The sequence below is a fragment of the Gymnodraco acuticeps genome, unplaced genomic scaffold (genome assembly GCF_902827175.1).
Source record: "Gymnodraco acuticeps unplaced genomic scaffold, fGymAcu1.1, whole genome shotgun sequence".
NCBI lineage: Eukaryota > Metazoa > Chordata > Actinopteri > Perciformes > Bathydraconidae > Gymnodraco > Gymnodraco acuticeps.
In genome coordinates this window covers 114,475-134,142 of record NW_022992348.1, presented here as the reverse complement: position 1 = coordinate 134,142, position 19,668 = coordinate 114,475, and the positions used below count along the sequence as shown (strand labels likewise).

Below are 19,668 nucleotides of genomic sequence, written 5' to 3'. Positions count from 1 at the left end.
TAGCAGTTCCAGCAGAGAGCCCCAAACTTTCTTTTCCCTGGCGACATCAACCAGCTCTGACTGGGGGATCCCAAGGCGCTCCCAGGCCAGCAAAGAGATATAATCCCTCCACCTGGTCCTAGGTCTACCCCTTGGTCTCTTCCCAGCTGGACGTGCCTGGAACACCTCCCTAGGGAGGCGCCCAGGTGGCATCCTAACTAGGTGCCCGAACCACCTCAACTGGCTCCTTTCGACGCGAAGGAGGAGCGGCTCAACTCCGAGTCCCTCCCTGATGACCGAACTTCTCACCTTATCCCTAAGGGAGACACCAGCCACCCTGCGGAGAAAACCCATCTCGGCCGCTTGTATCCGCGATCTCGTTCTTTCGGTCATGACCCATCCTTCATGACCATAGGTGAGGGTAGGAACGAAAATGGCCCGGTAGACAGAGAGCTTTGCCTTCTGGCTCAGCTCCCTTTTCGTCACAACGGTGCGGTAAAGCGACTGCAGTACCGCTCCCGCTGCTCCGATTCTCCGGCCCATCTCACGCTCCATTGTTCCCTCACTCGAGAACAAGACCCCGAGATACTTGAACTCCTTCACTTGGGGTAAGGACTCATTCCCTACTTGAAGTGGACAGTCCATCGGTTTCCTGCTGAGAACCATGGCCTCAGATTTGGAGGTGCTGATCCTCATCCCAGCCGCTTCACACTCGGTTGCGAACCGATATCACCATTCAAACATATTTTAAAAGTTGAACAAACCCCACACAGCTCAGTAAAGACTGTGAAATGTTGACTTTATTTGATCATTTCAGTAAAAACTAACGTTCATATTTCTCTTTTTGATTATAATACTGATGAACGTTCAAAACAAAGCACTTTGGCAACTTACCACATACGTTTTAAAATGCTTAATAAGCACCGTAACTTTCATGATATAATTTCTCGGTCATAATCGGTTGTTTCCGTGAACGGCCGACTGTTGAGTGACGGCAAATGCTGCGGCTGCAAGGCATTGTGGGGCAGCATTTTCTCCTCTCCTTTCGGTGAGGGAGGTCCAGTGGTTCCTAAGCTAAAGGAGGTTATAAAGGAAGTTTGAAACCTCCTTTCCTATCATTCTAGAGAATTCGAACGGCACTTATCATGGCTGCCACTGAGGGACTTCCGGGTCATTTCACTCTAACTAAGCTAAATGGACTATTCGACTGCAGCCACAGTCTCTTCTCCTAAATCCTTTTGAATTCTCCTATCCACTATCCCTTAACCCCGTGACGTTTCACTCAGAGGTCAAGGAATAGACGATAGGGTTAGACGTTAGGAGCTGATTTTTGGATTATCCGACCGCAACCCTGATCTCTTTTTTGAGAACAAAAATTCGTAACTTATGCACCATAATACATTCTGACGAAAAATACAAATAAAGAACTATGACAGATGTGTAATATTTAATGCAGCCGAACCATTTATTACAATGCATTCATGTGATGACTTTCAAAGAGTAAAGCAAGCACTGCTGAATAAAGTATGATTTTATCTTTTACGAAACGTTTTTTTCATATGGAATGCAGTTGGAGGTCAACCAATCACAGAGCTTGAGGCAAAGCGGAACAATAGCTGAGGATTCTGGGTAGTGTAGTGTCTTCGGCCATCCTAAACTGAACAAATATTTGTTTCTCCGAATCAAAGGGGAAAATACAAAAGCATTGTACACAACTTAAACCAATCAATGTTGTGTAATCAACAAGGATAATCTGGTGTTTTTGAGTTAATGAGTAGTGCAGATATCACTGTAAAATCAATCGACAGTAAGGAGAATACTCACTTCCGGGTGTAAAATCCTGCGTTATCCAATGGGAATGGACTCACATTGCTCTCCGTAATACAATAAAGGGGACATGATCAAATAGGAATATAATGTTCTTTTAAAAAACGTTAACTAAAGGGAACAATCTATTTGACACAGCTGAAGCTGGCCTTCCTTAAAAACTAACTAATTTAAAGATCAAATGCAAAGCTTTTTGTATAATTGCCAGTACAATCGAAATCATATAGCTACAACACTATCTAAGATATTGCAGTATTAAAATTGGAGATAATATGAGTCTGGCAATGCGCAATATTAATTTTGTTCAACCCCCAACACCAAGTCCGACGATTTATTTTCTCCGCCGCTCCTCTGCAAGATGGCGGCGCGTGACGTCAGATGTGCCAAACATATTTCCACCTGGCTTATCAATCACAGCGGCTTCCGCCGATAGTACAACTAGTTTCGTCTATCATGTCTGATTCTGAGTAGACTATAGACTAAAAGCTTTAGGAATCCAAACTATAACATATAATAAGTACCCTGTATCAAGATTGATGCAAAACAAGTGAAATTTGACCTTTTTAGAGAGGTTTAGAAAAATAAATTCCAGGCGGACTCACCTCACAAGGACGAGGTGGATGGGAATTTGTTCAATGCCTAACATATTTCCACCCGGCTTATCATGTCTGATTCTGAGTCGGAGGCCACCCAATATCTGGAGTATGTTGTCGACATCCAACCCTATCTCTACGAGCCTCTGATGTCGAAGAGGAAATACAAGGAAACGTCACCTGATATCACCGATGAAAGTGCTGATGGCGATGATTCAAGTTCGCCATCTGAGGAAGAGGCCGAGGGTGCTGAGAATTGGTGTAGATGTGGAAACTGCCAGACCATGCATACAAGCCGAGAAAACAAGTGCTGCCACAACTATGGGAACGTGAAGGGAGAGATGGGAGAAGAAGTCTGCATCACCGACTGTAGGACGTTCGACATTTTCCGTTATGAGTGGAGGAGCGATGAATGAGCTGCAGATAAACTACAATGCTAACAGTGAATTAGCCCCGAGCGAAAAATGCTAATCTATCACTCCTAGCGCCCTTATTACTTATCCTAGCTCCACATCCAACACATTGTTTATGATCGTAAAGACACAGAATCTAACGGTGCCCACCTCTATAAGCAATAAAACTGCAATTCCGTTATCTGCGTTATCTGCTGTGCTCCGTGCGCTTTGAAATCTAATCAAAAGTTGTTTACCTCAATTCTTTGGCGTTTCTGCATCGCCCGGCTCTTTCGTTCTTTCAGTGGTTTCTTGTGCTGAAATATGGAGGGGACGGCTCCGGGTTTCAGCCTCTGACGTGCTATTAATGCTTCTCCACCAACAGACTTCATGATAGCAGGATCAACGTCGTATGCATCACACGCGAAGTGGTCAGAACACAACTTGCTCCATTTTGTCGGTTGCCATCCAACACGATTCACTAAAAAAATCCATTTTTTGCGGATGATTTGGTCTTTGGGAAATGCATGTAAAACTCTCCCAGATCCCGCACCGTTCGTACAACAAAAAGCTCAACAATAACCCATGTTAATTCAGTTTTCTTTTCGAAAAAACATGTGACCGAGACTGCCGAGTCGGGATATTTGGTCCAGAGACTGTTTGGCCACTATTACGTCACGCGCGCGGAGGCTGCTGGGAATTACATGTCAGAAATTCAGACGGCTTTGGGTCGAGTTTTGGATCAATAAAAAGCTTTTTTTTGGGTGTATTATCTCGATTTAAATAAAATAAAAAATACAGGCAGTCTTAAAAACAACATTTCTATAAAAATGTAGCATATTTGGAAGCTTTGCATTTGATCTTTAATAAAAATCACAGTTGTATTACACACAATGCACTGTTTTTTGAGAACAAAAATTCGTAACTAATGCACCATAATACATTCTGATGAAAAATACAAATGATTATGAATACAAATAAAATAAAAGAAGCCTCCCGTGAGTTACTACAATCTATAAAGTAGATTTAAAAAACGTTTTATAGAATAAAAGCTCACTGCTGGACGTTGTAGAAATGCATGTGTGCACCACGACAAAGGAGCCTCATTCACTTTACATTGGGGTTGTTTGCGTGGTGCAGACACGTAAATGTAGCAAAGTTCGTGACTCCACCACGCAATGCGGTGTTAAGGAGTCGTGGTGGAGTTAGGGCTGGGCGATTTGGCCTAAAAATAAAACCTTGATTTTTTCTAACTAATGGACGATTTTCTATTTAAACCTCGATTTTTTTCTGAAATGATATGGATCCTCCTGGATGTGGTGAGTTAAGTATGGCGAGTAAAAAGAAGAAGAAAACAGATGGTTGGAGTGAAGATGCGAGGACTTGACATTTTATTTTGGGATCATCCACATTTCCAACAAAGGTTCACGGATGAAAAAAATGCCAATACTGAATCTGATGTTAGAAATGTTGACTGCATCTGGTTTCATTTCAATTTCAACATTTCTATTATTTCCAAATGCACCTGCATGGAAAGAAAACCTATTAAATATCACTGTCCAGAATAATTTGGGTTGCATATTTAGTTATGTGAGAAAAATATACATTATACACTTTTGTCAATCATTTCAACAAATCATATCTCAAAGAAAATTAAAAGAAAGTATAAAGCCTCATATATCTTTGAAAATGTAAAACTGTTTTATGAAATATGTTTTTGTTATGTTCCAATACAAAATATAAAGGCTATAGGTCATCAGTTAAACATTTAAAAAAATAATATATATATTGTTATATGTTTTTAATATAATAGTGAAATAGAAACACATGTCCAAAATAAATCAGGTTACAGGATGTTGATTTCAGGAAAGGTAATATTGGGGTTTGTTATAGCTTGCAGGAAGTTAACCATTAGAATAATTGCAATGCATGAATTCCAGGTTAGTCTTGCTGTTGGCATCAAACACAAAAATCACTTCAGTCTGGTTTCATCATTTAAAAATATCATCATGTTGAATGATACAAATACAACAAATAATGATAATAAAATGAATAATAAAAAAATACCCTCAAACAAAATAACATCCCTTTAACTTTCTAGGAAGTTTTCTACAGGTTTTTCGCGAGGAAGACAAGCCTGTCTACTGCCTCTGGCTTGAGGCATGCTCTTTGGCATGTTACAATATTACCCCCCCGTACTGAAAACCCTCTCCGAAGGGGCACTTGTGGCAGGAATGGAGAGATATTTCTTTGCCAGATAACTCAGTCTTGGGAAGTTAGCTTCATGTAGCTTCCACCACTGCAGTGGGTCTGTCTCAGGGTCTGTCTCAGACGACAACAAGTAGGATGACAGCTCAGCTTCAATTTTGTCCTGCTCTGACAGGGAGGTAGACGACACTGTCGGTGTCTTGTTCTTGAAGAAGCTTGCTAGAGTTTTCTTCTTCTTTGTAACAGGTTCAGCAGCTTCTTCTTGGTGCAGGTCCTGCACAGATGTGCCAGGCTGGGATTTGCTTTTCTCAGTTGGAAGAGACATCAGCTCAGTAACAGCTCTTTTCTTGATTCCGTCCACTTGGTCATCTGCTATATAGGTTGTCCGGAACCGGGGGTCCATGAGTGAGGCCATGTCCAGGAGTTCCTGTGTTACAGGGTCATTGTATTTATTGTTGAGGTAGTTGAGTATGTTGCTCTTGATTTGTTTGGTGAGCTCGGTCTCACCCTCCTCTGGCTGCAGAAGGCTGTTGCTTAACAGGTGGATTACCGGTTTGAGGTAGGAGACACTCACGTAGGCCTCACCAGATAAGGCATCAGTGAATTCCTTCAGTGGACTTACAGCTTTATTAATTGACTCCAACACGTCAATGTCCTGCCAGGTGGGCACCAGGTGCCTGATTTTCTTGTCTGCTCCCAGGACCTGTGCTATGGCCTTCTCCTGTTCCAACAGTCGTTCTACCATCAGTTGTCTCGAACCCCACCTGGTTAGGGACTCGGTGATGAGGTTATGAGATGGTAGACCGAGCTCAGCCTGTACCACTGCCATATCTCTTCTCTTCTTCCAACTGAAGGAAAAGGTACTTACAACCTTTTTGCAAACCCCGATGGCACGGTCAATCCGTGGATCTTTCATACCATTCACTGTAAAAAGGAAAGAAAAAGGGAAGAAACCAAAAAGGAACATTTTAGAATGGCACCATTTAATCAATGTGACAAGGACAGCATTCACACATTGTGATAGTCTTTTTTTTATGATTTAAATATTATACATTTTCCATGACAGACAAACACAAGAAAAAACTGTATGACAATACAATGACATGGCTGTAGCACAAAACAGTGGGAGGAGGGAGGGTTACAGTGTTAAATTATTTTATGCATGTGTTTCTCTTTAACACATAGCCTAGTGTAACACAGGAACACACACATACATATTATCTTACACATTATGATAGTCTAACACTTCTTAATTAAGCTTAATTCTGTTTGACAAAGAAAAGTATAATTTAATTAATGCGTAGCCTACACACACACACACACACACACATTAGTATTACATTATTTATGTACTTATGGCAACTATGCATAACTGTATCAAGGCTCCAGACTTTTTTACTGAATAGATAGGTTGTCTTGCATTTCCCCTCCCCCACACTGCCATCACTGAACCTAATATGCAACTGCATCAATCCATTCAATTCGTTTTTATACATACATGTAGCACTTTGTTATGCATTGTGTAGTCACTTACTGATGGCATTGTGAAGTCTGTGTCCAAAGCATTGGAGGTTGGGCCACTCAGTCAGTCTCAAGGCTTTAATCATGTTGGAACCGCTGTCCGTAGTCATGCAAACAAGACGGTCTTCTCGAAGCTTCCAGGAGGCCTGCGAGTCTTGTAACCCTTGGGCTATTACTTCGCCAGTGTGGTCGTCCGGGAAGTACGATGTCTGCAGGCACATGCCTCGCAGGGCCCATTCTCCGTCAATAAAATGCACGGTCAGACTCAAATATGGGTGTGTGGTTCGGCTGGACCATAGGTCGGTAGTGGTGGAATAATAAACTACGTTTTGCATCTGCTCTGCGACTGTAGCTCTTGTTTTGTTATATAAATTGGGCAATGCAACTGTGGCGAAATGCTTGCGGCTGGGCAGTTGATATTTCGGGTCTATCGTTTGCAGCATCTTAATGAACCCGTTTTTTTCTACGGTATAGATGGGGACCATATCTTTTGCGATGTAATAGGTCACCGCATCTGTGATCGCCTCCCACCGGGGCCCTTTCTTGTCATAAGGAATGACTGTTGAAAATGCTGCTGCCAAGGTTACCTGCTTTTTTGCAGGCGCTTTGTGGCTTGAGCTAGCATCTGCATCTCTTAGTGCTACACACTGCTGCCATTCCACTGCATGTCTCTGTCGCAGGTGCTGGAATAAGTTGGTTGTGTTCCCATGTTTTGCAGCGATCGTCTTTCTACAGACCTTACACAGAACAGTTGTTTGTTCTATGTCTGACTGCTTGTACCCGAACCACTTCCATACAACTGAACTTACTGAAGTGGTACCTTTTTTAGGAATTAGTTCTTCTTCATCTGTGTTCGTGGACATTTTTATGCTACGTCTGTCGTAGTGATGTGTCGGTCGCAAACTATTTAAGTGAACGACGGGAGCCGGCTCTCGCCCGCGAACGAGCCGTTTTTTTTGCGGAGGGATCGGCATGAAGGCACATTATGCAATGTGCAATGTGCACATTATCCCGCTTATTACATGGCCAAATTCTCAGCAAAGTAACGACATGACTCCCAATATTAATTGAAATGCTTTTATGGATTTAGAAAATGATTTTATTGATTTAAAAAATAGTTTTGTATTGATTTAAATTGACATGCATCCGCTAAGAAAAATAGTGCGTTGTTACTGTTTGAACTAACGTAGCAACGGCAGGAACTGCTTCGATAGTGTTTTTGAGGAGCTTTTTGATTACAGATCCAAAAAAAAATCGCGGTTTTTCGGTTTAGCCATTTCACAAACCGTAGGAAAGTAAAAATGCAATTAATCGTGAAAACCGAAAAAATCGCCCAGCCCTAGGTGGAGTCACGTATTCTGGTGAGGTTGTACAGGCAGATCACGCAGATTGCGTGGGGCCATGGGGACATGAAAGAAAAAAACAGACATTAATATAATAAACTATTTTATTTGAATTATTGGGCCAGTTAATACTATAATGTTGCAGCTGTTATGGTGCTTATTTGAACAAATGTATGAATTATATTTGCTGTGTAGCTTATCAATGTCCTTAATAATCAATAATATATTATTTTAATGTATAATCTTTCATCCCAATTGATTTATATGTTGCATTAAGTAAAACATGTACATATATACGCATATTGCATATGCATGTACTGTATTTAGTTTCTCTCCACCACTTCAGGTATCATTAGAGATGTTTTCATAAACTGTCGGCTCTGCTTGATTATCTTCCTCCTCCAGATATCAGCTGAAATGTGAGGCACTAGAGAGGCAGAAGAAGGACTTAGACTGTCAGTGCGTTATCCTGGAAAAAGAGAAGAAGGACGTTGTTGAGTATCTGAAACGCTCGCTGCTGGAGAAGGAGGCTGAGGTGGACGAGCTCACTGAGCGTCTGGAGGGTCAGCAGCGGGCAGCCCAGCAGCACGGAGACTCCCAGCAGCTGACGCTCACTGAGCTGAGGAGAGAGCTGCAGGGCCGGGTAACAGATGCCTCCTCAGAGAACAAATCCCTAGGTGAGACTGAATATCTCATTGGGTTTCATCAGGATGCAGATGTAGCATATTGAAGATCCTATGAAGATGATTTTGAAATGGTAACCTTTCATTGGTTTGAAATGTTTCCACATGAAACAGTACTTAAAGTTCCCCTAGTATACTCTTATTCAACACTATATAGAAAGCAAGGCCGTAAAATCACATGCGACCCCAAACACATCCTGTATAGAGAGTTTGAGTTGCTGCCGAGGGCAGAAGGTATAGATTACCAAACTGTAAATTTAACAGGTATAAGTTTTCCTTTGTTCCGCTGTCAATCAAGCTGCTGAACAGTCAGAAACAATTGTGATTATGCTGTTAGGAGTTGTTGGGAGGTGCAATGTTTACAGAGTAGTTTGTGCAATCGAGAAGGTTAAATAGGGGAAGTGCATTATGTGTAAATAGGTATGGACACAATAGGGATATGTGCAATATTTGATTATGTATGTGCAATAGGGAAAGTGCTGTACCTGTATGTTTCTTGTTTGTTTCTTTGCCATGTGATATGTGATCTCAGTTCTGTATCTATGACTGATTGACCTGAATGTTTTATTTATCTCGATGCCCAAGACAAATTTCTCCTAAGGGAGACAATAAAGCTCTATCTTAATCTTAATCTTATATTATAGCTCTCAGATGTATACAGCACATGTCTCTGAAGTGATTGGCTGAAATACCAAACAGATCATTGCAGCATCGCATAGTCCCCTCTGTTTCAGCCCTGTTTCAAAAGTGCTGATTCTCTGTCTGTTACTGTAGATGCTAATGAGCTGATGATGGCCCCGCCCCTCTGAGAGATGATTGGTTAAAAAAACACAATGGTGCTCTAGGAGGTGATTCAGACCCCGTTTACACGAGGACGAAACAGGTTGTATCCGCATAGTTTCTCTTGCGTATAGCCCTTTCGTTTACACGAGGCCGTAACAAAACGATAGAAACGGACACTGCAAACGATAACGGGTCCCGAGGTGGATAGATCTGCAAACGGAACTCTCTCTCTCTCTCTCTCTCTCCTAGAGTCAAGGCTGTCAGCGCTGCAGGAGTTTCAGGAGCAGAGGGAGCAGATCATGTCCAGCATGGAGTCTCTGGAGAAGCAGCTGGCCAATCAGAAGGAGGAACACAAAGCTACCGTCCATAGCCTGGAGATGAAAGCACTGCTGGAGAAGAAGAGGTTCCAACTGCTAATTGACTTACAGCATTACATGTGCAATGGAGTGGTGAAGTGATGAAGTGTCACAAGTGCTCCATACACCCATTGGCAAACACATGTTATTGATACTTACATGTTCTTCAGCAGGACATCTTCACATATTTATAATTTTGTAAGGGTAAATGCAATCGTCAGAAGTTAAAAACTAAATTAGACTATAAACCAACTACGTAATGATTCAACTTCACCATGAAGTGTTCAGCGTAAATACATTTAGTAGTCTTATTTAGTCACTTGTTCGCTAGCTAGTTTTTTCAAGTTTCAAGGCTTTTATTGTCTTGTGCAGATATGACAATGAAAGTCTTATGTCTCAGGCTCCTCCAACAGTGCAACACAATAAACAGATAAAATAGACAGTTTTTACAAGTAAATAAAATAAAATAGAATATACACTGAACAAAAATATAAACGCAACACTTTTGTTTTTGCTCCCATTTTTCATGAGATGAACTCAAAGATCTAAAACATTTTCTATATACACAAAATAGCCATTTCTCTCAAATATTGTTCACAAATCTGAAAAAATCTGTGATAGTGAGCACTTCTCCTTTGCCGAGATAATCCATCCCACCTCACAGGTGTGGCATATCAAGATGCTGATTAGACAGCATGATTATTGCACAGGTGTGCCTTAGGCTGGCCACAATAAAAGGCCACTCTGAAACGTGCAGTTTTGCTTTATTGGGGGGGTCTGAAAACCAGTGAGTATCTGGTGTGAGGGTTAGGGTTAGGGTAATGTTGTGAATCGAGTGGCCCATGGTGGTGGTGGGGTTATGGTATGGGCAGGCGTATGTTATAGACGACGAACACAGGTACATTTTATTGATGGCATTGTGAATGCACAGAGATACCGTGACGAGATCCTGAGGCCCATTGTTGTGCCATTCATCCACGACCATCACCTCATGTTGCAGCATGATAATGCACGGCCCCATGTTGCAAGGATCTGTACACAATTCCTGGAGGCTGAAAACATCCCAGTTCTTGCATGGCCAGCATACTCACCGGACATGTCACCCATTGAGCATGTTTGGGATGCTCTGGATCGGCGTATACGACAGCGTGTTCCAGTTCCTGCCAATATCCAGCAACTTGGCACAGCCATTGAAGAGGAGTGGACCAACATTCCACAGGCCACAATCAACAACCTGATCAACTCTATGCGAAGGAGATGTGTTGCACTGCGTGAGGCAAATGGTGGTCACACCAGATACTGACTGGTTTTCGGACCCCCCCAATAAAGCAAAACTGCACGTTTCAGAGTGGCCTTTTATTGTGGCCAGCCTAAGGCACACCTGTGCAATAATCATGCTGTCTAATCAGCATCTTGATATGCCACACCTGTGAGGTGGGATGGATTACCTCGGCAAAGGAGAAGTGCTCACTATCACAGATTTTTTCAGATTTGTGAACAATATTTGAGAGAAATGGTTATTTTGTGTATATAGAAAATGTTTTAGATCTTTGAGTTCATCTCATGAAAACTGGGAGCAAAAACAAAAGTGTTGCGTTTATATTTTTGTTCAGTGTAATAGAAACAGAATATGATAGAAACTGTGCAGAATAGTCTTTATACAGTAATTGGAATATTGATTTGATATGATATATGTGAGTTGCAAATAGATGAATGTTATGGATGTTGTTTCAAAGTTCAGGTGTTTAACAGTCTTATGGCCTGTGGGATGAAACTGTCCCTGAGTCTGGTGGTTTTAGTCAGGATGCTGCGGTACCGCAGTAATGTAGAAGGTCAGGATCCTCTCTATTACCTCATTCCCACCAACGGTGTTTCAGGGCCGGTTCGGAGCTGGAGCTTGAAAAGCACCGGGTTTTCCTGTTCTTAGCTCCGGAATCCGGTTCGTTTCAAGGACCAAAAAAATTGTACTGCTGGAGCAAAAGCACTGCATACGTCACGCTTACGTCGAGGCGTGGGCAGGGGGAATCCGAATCGTCGTTGAAGTTGATGATTACGATTGTAAAGCAGTTTTGAATGTAGCGTGTAACGACTGTAAAGTTGGTAGCAAAGTCGTCCCATTTCTTCCATTTTGTTTCGACAGAGCAAAACGAAAACAAGTAGCGCTTCAACACCATTGGCCATTGTTGTTGTTGTCGGTGTGAGCTGTGAGGGGTTTCCGCGTGGTTTGGCTTTATGAAGCAGGCACGCAAACAGTTACGTCATGACGCAAACGATGACGCAGCACCAGTCGGACTCTGGGCAGTGTGAAAAGAGCCGGAGCTAAACCAAAGAACCGGTTCTGAACCTGAAAGCTCTAGCACGGAGCTTGAACCGAAGTTGCGTTGGTGTGAATGAGGTATATGGTGCACCTGTAGAAGGTCAGGATCCTCTCTATGGTGCACCTGTAGAAGGTCAGGATCCTCTGTATGGTGCACCTGTAGAAGGTCAGGATGCTCTCTATGGAGCACCTGTAGAAGGTCAGGATGCTCTCTATGGTGCACCTGTAGAAGGTCAGGAGCCTCTCTATGGTGCACCTGTAGAAGGTCAGGATCCTCTCTATGGTGCACCTGTAGAAGGTCAGGATGCTCTCTATGGTGCACCTGTAGAAGGTCAGGATCCTCTCTATGGAGCACCTGTAGAAGGTCAGGATGCTCTCTATGGTGCACCTGTAGAAGGTCAGGATCCTCTCTATGGTGCACCTGTAGAAGGTCAGGATGCTCTCTATGGTGCACCTGTAGAAGGTCAGGATGCAGAGTATCCTGGAGTCCATGTTGAACCTCCTCAGCCTGCGGAGGAAGAAGAGCCGCTGTCGAGCTCTTTTAGTGATGGTGTTAGTGTGGTGAGTCCATGTCAGGTCCTCAGTGATGAGTCCATGTCAGGTCCTCAGTGATGAGTCCATGTCAGGTCCTCAGTGATAAGTCCATGTCAGGTCCTCAGTGATGAGTCCATGTCAGGTCCTCAGTGATGAGTCCATGTCAGGTCCTCAGTGATGAGTCCATGTCAGGTCCTCAGTGATCAGTCCATGTCAGGTCCTCAGTGATGAGTACATGTCAGGTCCTCAGTGATGATTCCATGTCAGGTCCTCAGTGATCAGTCCATGTCAGGTCCTCAGTGATCAGTCCATGTCAGGTCCTCAGTGATGAGTCCATGTCAGGTCCTCAGTGATTACATTACATTACATTTAGCTGATGCTTTTATCCAAAGCGACTTACAATAAGTGCGTTCGACCAACAAAATACAAACTTGAAGAAAACAGAATCATATAAGTACATCAGGTTTCATAGAGCAAAAACATTTAAAGTGCTACTCAACTGGCTTTAGATAAGCCAGCCCTTTATTAGTATATAAGTGCTTTGTTAATAGTTCTATCGCTCGAAGTGGAGTCGAAAGAGATGAGTTTTCAGTCTGCGCCGGAAGGTGTGTAAGCTATCTGCTGTCCTGATGTCAATGGGGAGCTCATTCCACCATTTAGGAGCCAGGATAGCAAACCCACTTGTTTTTGCTGATGGGAACTTGGGTCCCCTTCGCAGCGAGGGTGCAGCGAGCCGTTTGGTTGATGCAGAGCGGAGTGCACGTGCTGGGGTGTACGGTTTAACCATGTCCTGGATGTAGGAAGGGCCAGATCCATTCGCAGCATGGTACGCAAGTACCATTGTCTTGAAGTGGATTCTATCAGTTTTCGGAAGCCAGTGAAGGGAGCGGAGGAGCGGCGTGGTGTGGGAGAATTTAGGAAGGTTGAAGACCAGGCGAGCAGCTGCATTCTGGATGAGCTGCAGAGGTCGGATGGCACATGCAGGTAGACCAGCCAGGAGGGAGTTGCAGTAGTCTAGGCGTGAGATGACGAGAGCCTGGACCAGAACCTGCGTCGCTTTTTGGGTCAGCTGGGGACGCATCCTCCTGATGTGATGAGTCCATGTCAGGTCCTCAGTGCACATCTCGATACGTTGCCACGATATGATACATTAACGATACATTTGAAACACCAGGCGATGAGATACGATTCACCCCTGTTGCGATACAGTTCAATACGATTTGATTCAACATTATGCGATTCGGGGCGATACGATGTGATTCAACACAATGCAAAATAATGATACTTCAATATGGTACGACAGAGGACTTTTGTTTTATTCCTCATATGCAGCAAATCATAAATTAACACAAAAGTGCTTTACATATTTGGTTCTCTCTACTAGTACTGCGCATCCCATCATGCTGTTTCTTTTTTACCTTTTTTACCTTAAAGCACTCTCCAGAGTACAGTACAATGTTATAACACCTCACAGTTAAACTATTTAAGGATGCATTGCCCAGGATTAACAATGTGCAAATAACAACTACCATAGTGCCATGCCCATACAGCTGCCAGCCTGATGTGCTTAACACTCATCCAGAGGCTAACTCACCAGTGAGCAGAAAGCAGTACAGATAACCTTTCACAAACAGGTATTTCATAACTGCTTACAGTAAGGAAGACATTTAAAGTATTATTGGCCGTCACAGGCTGCTGTAAACTAAACACCACTCTCTCTGACAGAACACCTCACTGAGTGATTTCACTCACATGTCTAACTTTCAGGTTTCTCTTTTCAGTCGCAGACCCCATGTCGCCTCTTTATGTGCGTCGCTAAGTTCCTCGTACTACTTATGAACTTTAAAGCGGCTCGGCATCATTTACAATTTGCGAGCGATTTTTCAAGTTGACTGTCTTTCTTGAAAAATCCGAAGTATTGCCAAACATTTTATTTATAGGTATTTTTCGGTGCGCTGTGTTTCTCTTTCTCCTCCATGTGTCCTCCACCTCCACTTCCATGTGTGTTGATAACTGAGACTCTCGGCTTCCGTAGTGCGAAGCAAATATCAAAGATCGTCTCTGCTGAATGCTGACAGGATGAGAGGATATTATATGAATGAATCGTTTTTTTACCGATGCAAAGACGCTGCAATCAATGCATCGTAGGGGTGTAACGGTTCACTAGGCCACCAGGGTGGGTAGAGGGGGTCAGGAGGACGGGACTGAGCTGACCGCCCAGGAGCACAGCAGAGGACCAGGAAGGGATCTCGGGCGGACGGCCCGGGGGCAAGGCAGAGTTCAAGGAGGGGTTCTCGGGCGGACGGCCCGGGGGCAAGGCAGAGTTCAAAAAGGGGGATTCGGGCGGACGGCCCGGGGGCAAGGCAGAGTCTAAGGTGGGGGACTCGGGCAGCCGAGCATGAGGGCGAAGGCAGCGGCAGGAAGAGTCAGGGGGCCGGGCTCGAGGACGAGGGCAGCGGCAGGTAGAGTCAGGGGGCCGGGATCGCGGGCGAAGACCACGGCTCACAGAGGGCCGAGATCGAGGGCGAAGACCGCGGCTCCCAGAGGCCCGGGCTCGAGGGCGAAGACCAGAGAGCTCCGGAGGCCGGGCAGGAAGGCGCTGACGGGACAGTGCCGGAGACCGGGCAGGACCCGGTGTCGGAGCTGGTGGGACAGGCCTCTGCAGGATCCCCCACGGAAGAGGACCAGGACACGGGATTGGCAGGACCCCCGGCAGGAGAGCAGTCGGCGGGGCCTCCAATGGCACAGGACATAGGATTGGCAGGACCCCCGGCAGGAGAGTAGACGGCGGGACCTCCAACGAGACAAGACAAAGGGTTGGCAGGACCCCCGGCAGGAGAGTAGTCGACGGGGCCTCCAACAGCACAGGACAAAGGGTTGGCAGGACCCCCGACAGGAGAGTAGTCGGCGGGGCCTCCAACAGCACAGGACAAAGGGTTGGCAGGACCCCCGGCAGGAGAGTAGTCGGTGGGACCTCCAACGAGACAGGACAAGGAGCTGGCAGGACCCCCGGCAGGAGAGTAGACGGCGGGACCTCCAAGGGGACAGGACAAAGGGTTGGCAGGACCCCCGGCAGGAGAGTAGTCGGCGGGACCTCCAACGAGACAGGACAAGGAGCTGGCAGGACCCCCGGCAGGAGAGTAGACGGCGGGACTTCCAAGGGGACAGGACAAAGGGTTGGCAGGACCCCCGGCAGGAGAGTAGTCGGCGGGACCTCCAACGAGACAGGACAAGGAGCTGGCAGGACCCCCGGCAGGAGAGTAGACGGCGGGACCTCCAACGGGACCTCCAACGGGACAGACATACGATTGGTAGGACCCTCGGCAGAGGAGTAGTCGACGGGGCCTCCAACGGGACAGGACACGGAGTTGGCAGGACCCCCAGCGGAACCTCCAACGGACCAGGACATTGGGTAGGGACTTGAGACGTGACTCGAGAGGGGAACCAAGGGGGAACTCGAGAGGGGACTAGAGGAGAGACTAGAGGAGGGACTAGAGGAGGGACTAGAGAAGGGAACTCGAGATGGGACTCGCGAGGGGAACTAGAGGAGGGACTAGAGAGGGGACTAAAGGAGGGACTAAAGGAGGGACTAGAGGAGGGACTAGAGGAGGGACTAGAGGAGGGACTAGAGGAGGGACTAAAGGAGGGAACTCGAGAGGGAACTCAAGAGGGGACTCGAGAGGGGACTCGGGTAGGAACTTGAGAGGTGACTAGAGAGGGGACTCGAGAAGGGACTCGAGAGGGGACCTGAGAGGGAACTGGAGAGGGAACTGGAGAGGAGACTTGAGAGGGGACTGGAGAGGGGACTCGAGAGGGGACTCGAGAGGGAACTGGAGAGGGAACTGGAGAGGGGACTCGAGAGGGGACTCGAGAGGGGACCCGAGAGGGAACTTGAGAGGGGACTCGGGTAGGAACTGGAGAGGGGACTCGGGTAGGAACTGGAGAGGGGACTCGGGTAGGAACTGGAGAGGGGACTTGGGTAGGAACTGGAGAGGGGACTCGGGTCGGTCGGTACGCCGACAGGACACGGGGAGCTGGCGTCGTCTGGGGAGCCAGCAGGAGACGAGGTGCTGGAGTCGGCCGGTACGCCGACAAGACTCGGGGAGCTGGCGTCGGCTGGGGAGCCAGCAGGAGACGAGGTGCTGGAGTCGGGACCATGACTGTATGGGCCAGCTCTGGTGCAGGGACCACGGTTGTAAGATCCAGTTCTGGAGCCGGAAACATGGCTGTAAGGTCCGGAGCTGAAGCCTGGATCATGGCTGTGTGGGCCGGTCTTGGAGCCGGAAACATGGCTGCTGGGGCCGGCACTGGAGCCGGAACCATGGCTGCTGGGCCAGGAACCGGAACAAGGATCCATGGCTGTGTGGGGTGGTACTGGAGCACGGTACCATGGCTATGTGGGATTGTACTGGAGCACGGAACCATGGCTGCTGGGTCCGGCACTGGAGCCGGAACTGGCGCTGGAACCCTGGCCTTTCGTCTTTTAGGAGTCTTTTGGAGGCTTCGTGGACCTCCAAACGCCAGACCAGACCCCAGGAAAGGGTCAGAACATGAAGCCTGGTACTCAGGGCTACGTGAGAAAACCCTAAGCCACTCGGGCAACAAGCTCCAGAGCCAGGGCTTGCGAGCAACCTCCTGACGTGCCTCCTTCAACGCAGCCTCTCTACCCCGTCTAGATGAGGCGCCTTTCCATGTATAACAAATGTACTCCAGAGAGTATCCAAGACTTTCCGCCTGTCACATCAAAAGGGCTGAATCTGCTGGGTCCATAATGTGGTCGGTTCGTACTGTCACGGTGTGTGAAGCAGGTAGGACCCAAATGCAGATTAAAGTGCAAATTCCTTTATTTCAAGGCTAGGTGAACAACAAAGACAAAACAGAACACTCACCGACGAACTAGTCATGACAAAAGACGAACCGACAAAGACAGACAGAAAAACCAGAACTTAAATACACACAAGACTAATCACACAAACAAGACACAGGTGAGGAGGGAGGAGAAAACACAGGGGCCACAGGTGAACACAATCGGGTAATCAGACACACCAGGGAAACTAACGACAGGGAACCACAGACAAATCCAAACAAGACACAACGCAGACAGAAACAGGCAAGACAGGAGGTGAAGACCTTTCAAAATAAAACATGAAACAAGACAAGACAAAACACCATAAAGACAGATCGTGACAGTACTAGTACCTAAGCAGCCAGTTTGACATTAGGACTTGCTTGTCATTGTATTTTCATGTTTTTTTAAAGAAAGATGAACTTGTCCACATTGCTTGCCGAAAGGGCAGATCTGCTGGCACTAACAATGTCTCCTGCTGTGGAGAACACCCTCTCTCTAGGGACAGAGGTAGCAGATACAGCCAGGTAGCGCTTTGCTAACATGGCAACATAAGGATATTTGGCGTTTTGTAATAGCTTTGGCTCGGTCTGAACTCTCTGCGAGTGGTGGAGGCTCAAATGCTAGAGGGAGTTGGGTTTGCACTTCAGTCTTTTTCTTTTGGTACCGGTGATATTCACGTTCGGATGATGCCTTTTCAAATGAGTGTGCAAGTTTGATGTATTGCCAGCCGCGTAACCAATTGTAGTTGAACAATGCCGACAAGCAGCTATGGTTCGGTCCACCTGTCTTTGTCTGTCATCCTTGTACGTAACTGCAAAACCAAAATGTTCCCAAACCGGAGACTTCAATGATGCTGGAGGATTTTCGAGCTCAACTTTATCTGCGTTCGCCATTTCGACAGTTCCTCAAATTACTGACCAAATTTGAACGCATCCCTGTGACCAGCTCTCATAGTATGCCTCTCGTCCAATGAAATGACTTGGTCGCTCTATGACGCGTTGAACCCAATGTGAGCAAATTACTCTGAATGCTGCGACCTAGCATTACTTCCAAGAAGTTGTTCACATTCTCAATTTACACCGTTCTGTACACACGTGTACCGAACGAAGGGCCCGTACCGAATAATTTCGGTACGTATACCGTTACACCCCTAATGCATCGCGAGTTCAACCCAAACTGTAGCCGATGTGCACTCTTTCAACTGGTGCACTCGCATCTTGAACGTTTATGCCGGTGCACCGATGCGAATCGTTGAATCTTAACATCCCTAGGACACCGAGGAACCTGAAGCTGCTGACTCTCTCCACCGTAGTCCCATTGATGGTGATGGGGGCGTATCCCTCTCTCTGCTGCTTCCTGTAATCTACAATCAGCTCCTTAGTTTTGCTGACGTTGAGATGGAGGTTGTTATCCTGGCACCAAGATGTCAGGTTTTCGACCTCCTCTCTGTACGCCGTCTCGTCGCCGTCGATGATCTGACCGATGACGGTCATGTCGTCAGCAAACTTCACGATAGTGTTGGAGCTGTGTGTGACCACCAGAGATGGGGACTCGAGTCTGTGACTCGGACTCGAGTCGCACTTAAGTCGCACACACAGAGACTTCAGACTTGACTTGGACTCCTGCTCAAAAGACTTCGGACTCGACTTGGACTCGTGTTTTGGGACTCGTGGACAATCATTGTGTTTTCTATTTTTGGCGTATTAAAGGTGGGGTAGGTACATTTGAGAAACCGGCTCGAGATCGCTAGAATTTGAAAATACACAACCGGAGAAAATCTGCCACTTCCTCACAGAGCCCCTCCTCCAACACACACGAACGCGCACATGACCAATGAGGGCACGAGATAAGTTTGTGCCCCGATGGAAGGCTGACAGGCAGGTAGGCTATCCAGTTATTTTAGCCGGGCCGGCTATCGGGATGTTAAGAGCATTCCATGGAATATAACAAAAAGTGTATCTCGAGCCGGTTTCTCAAACTTACCTACCCCACCTTTAACATTAACATTAACATCATGGTAACACCATGGCGACCGGCGGCACACCTGCAGCTGTACCGCTTGTAATTAGGTTCAACTATAAAAACTTCGAACAAAACGCCGGCGGCACCAACAAAAGGAGCGCACACTGCAAAGTCTGCAATATTAAAATCAAGGATGCTGGTGCAACAACGTCAAATGTCATCAGGCACTTGAAAACTCACCCGGAGAGGTCAGTCACATTAACGCATATGGACGGTTAGCAAACATGTTTAGCTCAGCATCAGCTATGTAATGTTAACTTA

At 46.1% G+C, this 19,668-nt stretch overlaps 2 protein-coding genes across 2 annotated transcripts in view; one reads left to right on the top strand and one right to left on the bottom strand.

The window, feature by feature from the left end:
* cfap157 (cilia and flagella associated protein 157) overlaps positions 1–19,668 on the top strand; it is a 44,039-nt gene that overhangs the window by 11,341 nt on the left and 13,030 nt on the right. Inside the window, exons 2-3 of the mRNA XM_034208814.1 lie at positions 8,269–8,540; positions 9,579–9,732. Coding sequence (XP_034064705.1) covers positions 8,269–8,540; positions 9,579–9,732 — 426 coding nt within the window. The remainder of the gene's footprint in view (positions 1–8,268; positions 8,541–9,578; positions 9,733–19,668) is intronic.
* LOC117541600 (zinc finger BED domain-containing protein 1-like) lies at positions 4,666–6,658 on the bottom strand. The gene is made up of 2 exons (XM_034208815.1): positions 6,534–6,658; positions 4,666–5,923 (listed from the first exon to the last, which is right to left on the bottom strand). The coding sequence occupies exons 1-2, from the start codon at positions 6,628–6,630 to the stop codon at positions 4,977–4,979; spliced, it is 1,044 nt and encodes a 347-aa protein (XP_034064706.1). The 5' UTR covers positions 6,631–6,658; the 3' UTR covers positions 4,666–4,976.